The sequence below is a fragment of the Macadamia integrifolia genome, chromosome 10, assembly GCF_013358625.1.
Source record: "Macadamia integrifolia cultivar HAES 741 chromosome 10, SCU_Mint_v3, whole genome shotgun sequence".
NCBI lineage: Eukaryota > Viridiplantae > Streptophyta > Magnoliopsida > Proteales > Proteaceae > Macadamia > Macadamia integrifolia.
This window is the reverse complement of record NC_056566.1, coordinates 2,531,293-2,539,966: the sequence shown is the minus strand read 5'-3', so window position 1 is coordinate 2,539,966 and position 8,674 is coordinate 2,531,293. Positions and strand designations below refer to the sequence as shown.

The following is an 8,674-nucleotide window of genomic DNA, read 5'->3' as shown; positions in this document are numbered from 1 at the left end:
CAACTAATCTTGAGAAGACTCGAACCTGAGACCGTGTGCCTATCCGCATAATCTCCAATTCGTCCTACCCATCTCGACAACCTATGAACATTGCAAATGGCCAAAAAGATAGAACCATAAATTATACTCTCTCAGTTACAAAAGGTCTGGATTATTATGGTACACAAAGGTTGGGTTTGACTGCATAAAGGATATAAAGCTTTACATGAGACCTGAGGTGAGAAAGAGGCATGATCAAAGAATCTGAGAGAAGGCTTTCTGATCTTCCATTGCCGGCGTGTCTGAACCAGAATCTATTTTCCTAAAGACTAGTTCCTGCTGGGGGAGCTGGCCGTTTGCGAAAGCTGTTACCTCTGTCTCTATTAAAATTGTGTCTTCATCTTTGAACTCTCCTCTCAAAATACCCTTAGCAAGTTCAGTTTCAACATAATGTTGGATCACCCTCTTGACAGGCCTGGCACCATAATTGGGGTCATATCCAAGACTCCCTAGGAGCTGAACTGCTGCATCAGTTACCTGAATTTTTATCTTCCGGTCCTCGAGTCTTTTCTGCACACGTTCCAACTGTAGTAGAGAAGCAAGAATCAGGGAAGATTGTATAGCATATCCTTTATATAACAGAGGTATCAATTGATACTGAATAGTTTTATCATGGTTTATTATAACCATGTATATCTACAGCAGAGGTACCTGCAAAGGATGCAATCATTCTTCAATGAAACTAAGTCACACACAGAACATGTGCATGGTGTGCTTTACCTGTAGTCTCACGATACTGGTTATCTGCTCGCGGTCCAGAGGCCGGAAAACTATGTACTCATCAACCCTGTTCATGAACTCGGGACGAAAGATTGATCGAGCAGCTTCCATCACCCTCTGTTTTATAGTTTCATAAGTTGCATCCGTTGATGTCTCATCTGTGTTGAGAATGTACTGTGACCCCACATTCGAAGTCATAATAATAACAGTATTTCTGAGACTCACAGTGCGGCCCTGTGAGTCGGTCACCCTCCCATCATCCAGAATCTGAAGGAAAATGTTGAACACATCAGCATGAGCCTTTTCAATTTCATCAAACAAAATAACAGAATATGGCCTCCTACGAACTGCCTCTGTGAGCTGTCCACCTTCCTCATACCCAATGTAACCAGGTGGGGCCCCAATTAATCTTGAGACAGCATGCTTCTCCATGTACTCACTCATGTCGATCCGCACCAGTGCTTCTTCAGTGCTGAACATGTGTGAAGCAAGGGCCTTGGCCAGTTCAGTCTTGCCAACACCAGTTGGACCCATGAACATTAAACTAGCAATGGGACGGTTAGGATCTGAGAGACCAGCTCGAGACCGTTGGATAGCCTCTGCTACTGCCTTCACTGCTTCGTCTTGACCAACAACACGTTTATGCAGCTCTTCTTCCAAATGTAGAAGCTTCTCTCTCTCAGATTGTTTCAGCTTTGAGACAGGAATACCAGTCCATTTGCTGACTATTTCCGCAATGTCATCCCCTGTTACCTCTTCCCTTAGCATGGACTTTCCAGATCTCCTATATTCTTCCAACTCTTTCTGTGCCTCTTCGAGTTGATGCTGCAAACTGTTGAGTGTTCCATACTTTAGTTCAGCTGCACGATTAAGATCATACTCCCGCTCAGCCTGCTGAATCTCAAGACTTACCCTGTCAATCTGCAATAAAAAAAAGTCAATTAAGATGATCAACTAAATTCATAATAATCAAGCATCGCAACAATATACACATTGTATAAGGAAAAAAAAAAATTTGGGTGTCAAGAATCAGTTGAGTGAACTTATTTGTTCAGCTAGAAATCAGGCCCCATATTCTGAAACAAGGGAATGACATGGGGCATGTCAGGATTTGGATGCATTTCAAAGGAGTTTAAAATCCCACATATGTTGAAAATTCAATTTCAGTCTGTTCCATTTTCTTCTCAAATTTCCAACTTCATGATTAGCTTTTACAATGTCTTTTTATCAGTAAACAGCTGCTCTATCAATACACTTCCCCACAAGCATAAGATGAATTTTCTCACTTTCCTCAAGGAAAAGAAGAGCTTTAAATACCTCTTCCCTAATTGATTGAATCCGCATCATGACAGATTTCTCATGCTCCCATTGCTGTGTTAACTCTGCTAGCTTTTCCTTTAAGAGAGAGAGCTCAGCTTCAAGGCGATTCAATCGATCCTTTGAAGCCTTGTCTGTGTCATTCATGAAAGAGAGCCGCTCCATTTCCAGCTTCAATACAGAACGATTGATCTCATCAAGGGCAGTTGGTTTTGATGTGATTTCCATTTTCAGTTTTGCAGCTGCCTCATCAACTAGATCAATGGCTGAAAGTGAAATGGATATATTAACACGTATGCTGTAATACAAACTATTAAAATACTGAAATGCTTATACATACCAATTTGATTATGATCACTGTAACTGTGACCTCAAAAGCAATGGAACTTGGTCCTTAGATAATCACAAGCAAGTAGGGGTGGTGTTGATGTTTTATTATTAGACTTCAGGCCCTGCTCCCTATCCATAATAATATTGCAAATGATCGTAATAAATTTTTTTTTTTTGGGTAAATGATCAAAAAAAGACCATAATATATGGTCTAATTTTGCCACTGCGGCGTCTTCGATTTTTCCAAAGATTTTTCCCAATATAATTTTATAACAGCTACTTGTCTATTTGTTGGTCAATATAGCATACAAAATATTTGTAATAAAAGTAACATTTCAAAGGAATAATAGGAAAGTATACAACTTCAGAGGATGGAAGTTGGAGAAAGGGGCCAAGCTGATAGAAAGTGACAATAATGTTGATTACATTGTTGTTGCCCGCCCTTAACAGCTTGTGCTTTTGGGATAAGCAGTTGTAATAGGAAGTCGAGTGTTCAATCCCTGGGAAGTGCAACGGGGTTCCTTGACACATTCTCCCCTTGGTGCCACAGGATTATGCAGGGCCGTATGTGTCACGTGCCGGGCCGTGTGTGTACAAGCCTTCACGTGCGGGGGGTGTTGATGTACAGACCCTCCCCAGACCTCGCAGTGGCAGGAGCCTCGTGCACAGGTTACACCCTTTTTTATTTGGAAAAACTAAAGCAATATTATTTAACAGGAAAAAAAAAACAAAAAACAAAGCAAAGCAAAATTAGACCATATATCATGTTCTACTTTCTAGATGATAATTACCTTGAAACCTTTAGAACCATATAGAAGATAAGTATAGATCACATCAGAGGTAGGGACCAAGAATTTGATACATTCCAACTATAAGGTGATCAAGATAATCTATTTTGTTTGCATTTCATTTGACAATACAATACAGATAATACCTAAAATTGGAAAGATTTAACAATTGGACTGTGTGGAGTTCACAAGTTTCGTGTAAGATAATAAAGACTTGGCCCGTTATATATAAGGGCAGATCAACCAGTGTCACCCTGGGGATAAGTATTTCCAGAGGAGGAAATGTCCTGTCAATATAGTTTGATTACCTTTGTCAGGTAAAAAGCGTCCAGTAATGTAACGATCAGAAAGAATTGCAGCCTCAACAAGTGCACTGTCAGAAATTCTGACTCCGTGATGCAGTTCATATCTTTCTCGCAGCCCACGTAGTATAGAGATTGTATCTTCCACCATAGGTTGATCAACATAAACCTGCTGGAACCGACGCTCCAAGGCTGGATCCTTCTCAATATATTTACGATATTCATTCAGTGTTGTTGCACCAATACACCGCAACTCTCCACGACCGAGCATAGGCTTCAACAAGTTACTAGCATCCATGGCACCATCTGTGGCACCTGGAAGAGAAATGTGGAGCATGTTAATTCCTCCATGATTTATTACCACCATATCCCCTGTCCAACTATTCATTCCGTTTTTAATTGCATTATGATTCTTCACAGAAAATTCAAAGTTAATTCCTCCATGATTTATTACCACCATACCCCGTCTCCAACTATTCATTGTCAGCTATCGATTGCATTCTGATTTTTCACAGAAAATTCAAGGTCAATTGAAAACCTAAACAAGAAAAGGAGGGCACTGCTACTTGAATGTGAAATAAATACCGAGATCATAGGCTTTGTTTACAAATTTTATATAAAATAGAAGTGAAATTACCTGCCCCAACAACTGTGTGGATCTCATCAATGAAAAGAACTATCTGCCCTTCAGATTCAGTCACTTCCTTGAGTACGGCTTTCAGTCTATCCTCAAACTCCCCCCGGAATTTTGCCCCAGCAATGAGCGCACCCATGTCAAGGGAAAACAACTGCAATAAGAAAGCATATGAGGTCATTGTTTAGATTGAACCAGCAGAATTCCATAAGAAGTAAATATTCCCCAGATTAATTAATGCACACCTTACGATTCATCAAAGCTTGAGGCACATCACCTTGCACTATCCGCTGGGCAAGCCTGTTAAAAAGATTAACCTGATATAAACACCTTCATTAAATAAAGGTTTCACCACTGTGCGGAATAAATAAGCCTACCAAGCTTGCTCAGTACTCAAGCTCGCCAGAAATTAGCCTGAGCCATGCAGAAAGTGATCAATTAAACCCTCATCTAGACTAAGAAAAGAAACACCAGAGCCAACCCTGATTTTCATTTTCAGGCCGGGGGTCTATGCTTGGTTCAAGCTCATTTCATTCGAATGCTTAATGGACAGCATACAAATTGCACGGTTCTTGGGTTTGGATCAACTCAAATCATCAAGAGGCTGGGAGCCAAAAAATGAGCTTGGAATTTTCTCAGCAAGCTTCTTATAAACAGAAATCCCTGGATCATAAGCCAAAACAGAGCTGAATCATATGTGTGGGGCTTAACTTGGAATATAGCAAACACAGTAAGCACTTACCCTTCAACAATTGCAGTTTTTCCAACACCTGGCTCACCAATTAGTACCGGATTGTTCTTTGTTCTCCTCGAGAGGATCTGTATGCATCTTCGTATCTCATCATCCCTTCCTATAACTGGATCAAGCTTACCCACCTTTGCCATGGCTGTCAAATCTATTCCATATTTTACTAATGTTTCATACTTCCCCTCCGGATCTGTACCAGGCCCCTCATCAGACATCTAACTCAACAAACTCTAAGTGCCATGTAATTTATAAGTTTCCAAATGCATGCAAAATAATAAAAACTACATACAGTTACCTTAGAAAGATACAAGTAGGAAGCAAAGCATAACTGTGTGTGTTAAGCATAACATACTCAATCATCCCCTTCAATACAGAAATAACTATCATAACACAAAAAATTCTTAACACATCAAATCTACAGTATCATGATGAGAGAAAATACTTGTATCATGATGAGAGAAAGTCTCTCATGAATTATGTGCATCCCTCTTCCGCTTGTGTAACACATTCAAATTGGTCACATCAGTGAGCTCCTAATTGATAGTTCCACCAAGAAGATACCGTAGGCCAGAAGCCCTTTATAACTGGATAAATCCTACTAAAGTAAGCAACATGGGGGATGCAAGCAAGAAGAATGATTTTCCAACAATCTTATGAGAGTATTCACTACTATGGAATTATGGAAGTAATCTCATTCTGAGCATCATAACTCTATGGAAGATTTCGAAAGCCTATTTAAAAAAAATATGAAGCCATTGTCACCTTGGTCAATTACTGTTTGGCGTCCCCTAACGGACTGCATGGCAGAGGTTAAGTTCTCTTTAGAAATTTGAAAATCCTTGAATAACTGTTTCCCGAAGCGCTGATCTTGTGTAAAAGCAAGTACTAAATGCTCAACCGAAACAAAGGAATCCCCATAATCTTTCTTGTAATCCTTGGCTCGCTGAATCAGAGCTTCAAAGTCACGTCCTAACATAGAACCAGCTGATTCACCAAAAACCTAATAGTTGAGGGACAATTATTCAAATAAGAACGATCCAGCTAACAATATGAAAAACTGAAGAAAGTATCCAAAGAAAGGGAATAATGATATTTCCAATCATAAGAAAAAATCTAGGGTGGGGGAGATCAAGCATATCATTGGGATCCAAAGAACAGCCATTATAAATTATAACTGATGTTACCAAACTCAACAACGGATACGTTGATTCAGAAAAGATTCCATTTCCTGCATTCTCATTGGGTTACATGAAGTTTCTGACACAGGTAAAGCTCAACCGAGTTACGTTATAATGATACAAGTGGCATCCAATATTCCAATTGATACTAATAATATAACCATTTCTTCAATGTCATTCTTTCTAGAGAATCTAGCACCAATGCTCCATTTTTTCTATCACTAGAAGGAGTGAACATCCAACCAACCAGGTTCATGGTAAGCCACGATTAGTGTAGATTAAATTGTCATAATAGAGAACTCAGGTACCCCACCTTAAAAAATTAAAACTAAAAAAGAGAACCCTTTAAAAATGAAAACTCCCTATGAGCAAGGCAATTCAGAATCCACAACCAGCATAGCCATTCGATAGTATGTCACAGGCATGAAGAAAAAGTATCCTATGAAAGACAGGGAATCCAGAAACATCCAATGTTACCTTTGGTTGCCGTTGAATGAACTTTTCAGTAGCTTCCAGAAGGCGGGTATTATCTACTCCTGCCTTGGAGAAGATGCGACGGGCAAGCCCGCTTTTCTGCTCCAATAGAGCCTTCATCAAATGTTCTGTCTCTACTATCTGATGCTTGTTCTCTTTTGCATTTTCTGGGGAAGAAACAATGGCTTGCCAAGCCATCTCTGTAAAATCTTGCTGAGTGATCTGGCATAATATTAGAAACGGGAATCAGGAGGAGGTGAACCCATCAAATCATCTAAATCATGCATTAGTTCTAAAAGCAAAAACAAAAACAAGAATATGAAAAATAGAAATCTGAAAAAGCATGTAAAAGCTGCATAACCTTTCACCTTCACGCAATAAAATGAACAAGGGAGCATAATTATGGTAACAAACTCATCTATAAGTTGTAAACATTCTATTCGTAGTGAAATTACCCAATTTAAGATACACCCATAAATGAAACTGCATAATTTGACCAATCTCGTCTTCAATTGATGAAGTTAAGATAGAACTCAAAACCAGAAACAGTGTTCTAATTCAAATCCAAACTGCAAAATTGCTAGGAAGTGTGAACAGATTCCTTCCAATAATAACAAAATGAATCTCAAACACCACAAAACACCTTCAAAAAAAAAAAAAATTCAAGAGCTTACTACAAACATATGGCAAGCAAACAGCAACATAGGAAAAACAGAACAATTAAAAACTATAAAGATAGCCAACGAAAAAGCAATATTGGTTACCCTTTCATCCTTAGAAGCCTCACACCGAATGCTAAGTGACCGAGAACCCCTCCCTGATCTCTCCAATTTCCTTGTGAGAAATGCATCATTAACTCTCGAATCTTTCAGTGGTTTCAAAGTCTTTAGAGTTCTAGGATTCACACTAAAGCTAAGTGAGAACTCAGGCTGAATAAACAAGGCTCTTCTGCTGCTGCAACTCTTCGATGATGGCAGGAGATTAAGGTTAACTCCCGATGATGTAGTTGCCATTAGCGAAACAAAATCCAGCAACTAAGTCAATCTTTCAGGCTATAATGTCGAAATTTTTCCACTTTTCTACTTCGTTGTGAAAGTGAGAACGAATAACTGATACGAGCTTTGCGTGTGAATTTGAAAAGGTAAAAGAGGATTCGAACAGTTCTCGCAGGTTCCTGGAGATCGGAGAAGGAAGGAAAGAAAAAAAAAAAGGCTACGCCGCTTGGGATTATGGAGCCTGGAGAGTTCAAGAACATGGACGGCCGCTGGAAGCTCACTGGGTGCGAGTGGTGCCAACTGCGCATGCGTGAAGTGTTCTTTATTTCATACACGTAAGGGAGTAACAGCGACGGTGCGAGAACAGAGAAGGCAGCAAATATCAAGATGAGTGGGACCCACATGGATTGGCTGACACGATGAACATACCCGGTCCACGACGAATCTTTTGGAATCTATTTATAAGAAAACAAAAGACAGGGTACAAGCAAATGTTTATTATTATTAAATTAACTTCCTTTTATGGTGTATGTGATAAAGAAAGATATGCAAATAGTAAGGTTGAATTCTAATAGACCACTGTGGACAAAACCTGTGTAGGTTTTTTTTTTTTTTTTCGGTAATTGTGTAGCTGACCCTGTGCAAGAGATGTTCTTGAGATGCTATTTTATTTTTCTACTAAAACTGGGGGTCATATATCTGGGAATCTAGATTCTCTACCCATTTAGGGTGCCTCTCCATATGGGTAGTTTACCAATGAAATAGAATCTCCCTTATTCATAATCGTGTCGATCAGGATTAAGATTATATTTCTTTGGTAACTATCCATGTGTGGAGAACCACACGTGGGTAGAGAATCCAGACTCCACATTCCAAGTTATCCCATCATTCAGCCACCAATGAAGGAAAAAGTTATTCACTTAAAAATGTTATTATTAATTGTCATTGTCTTCTTGTACACACTAACACAATTACACTTGAAAACATATATTTTATAGAAAGAAAAAGTGTGTATGGCAAAAGAATGAGGTAGGTTTTACCATATTTTCACCAACTTTGGTTAACATAAAATTTTTTCTAATTTTTTTTTAGAAAGAATTTATGATGTTTACACCTTTTCAATATGGCCAATCTTAAACTTTTGAAAAT

At 39.0% G+C, this 8,674-nt stretch overlaps 1 protein-coding gene across 2 annotated transcripts; it reads right to left on the bottom strand.

The window, feature by feature from the left end:
* Nucleotides 1-97: 97 nt before the first annotated feature.
* Nucleotides 98-7,810, bottom strand: LOC122090796 (chaperone protein ClpB3, chloroplastic-like). Of its 2 annotated transcripts, XM_042660518.1 has the most exons (10): nt 7,295-7,810; nt 6,534-6,752; nt 5,641-5,878; nt 4,873-5,068; nt 4,376-4,430; nt 4,134-4,284; nt 3,503-3,811; nt 2,077-2,342; nt 760-1,680; nt 98-564 (listed from the first exon to the last, which is right to left on the bottom strand). In XM_042660518.1, the coding sequence occupies exons 1-10, from the start codon at nt 7,541-7,543 to the stop codon at nt 235-237; spliced, it is 2,934 nt and encodes a 977-aa protein (XP_042516452.1). In that variant the 5' UTR covers nt 7,544-7,810; the 3' UTR covers nt 98-234. The 2 variants fall into 2 exon arrangements, with proteins under 2 accessions (XP_042516452.1, XP_042516453.1); XM_042660519.1 differs by lacking the exon at nt 7,295-7,810 and having other exon boundaries at nt 5,641-5,862; nt 6,534-6,659.
* Between the last annotated feature and the right edge of the window lie 864 nt (nt 7,811-8,674).

Coding starts and splice junctions, on each gene's coding strand:
- LOC122090796 (XM_042660518.1), bottom strand. CDS start 7,543: ATGGCAACTACATCATCGGGAGTTAACCTTAATCTCCTGCCATCATCG. Junction 4,285..4,375: donor AAGCTTTGATGAATCGTAAG/GTGTGCATTAAT, acceptor TTCTTATTGCAG/TTGTTTTCCCTTGACATGGG. Junction 565..759: donor CCAGTATCGTGAGACTACAG/GTAAAGCACACC, acceptor TCTCTACTACAG/TTGGAACGTGTGCAGAAAAG.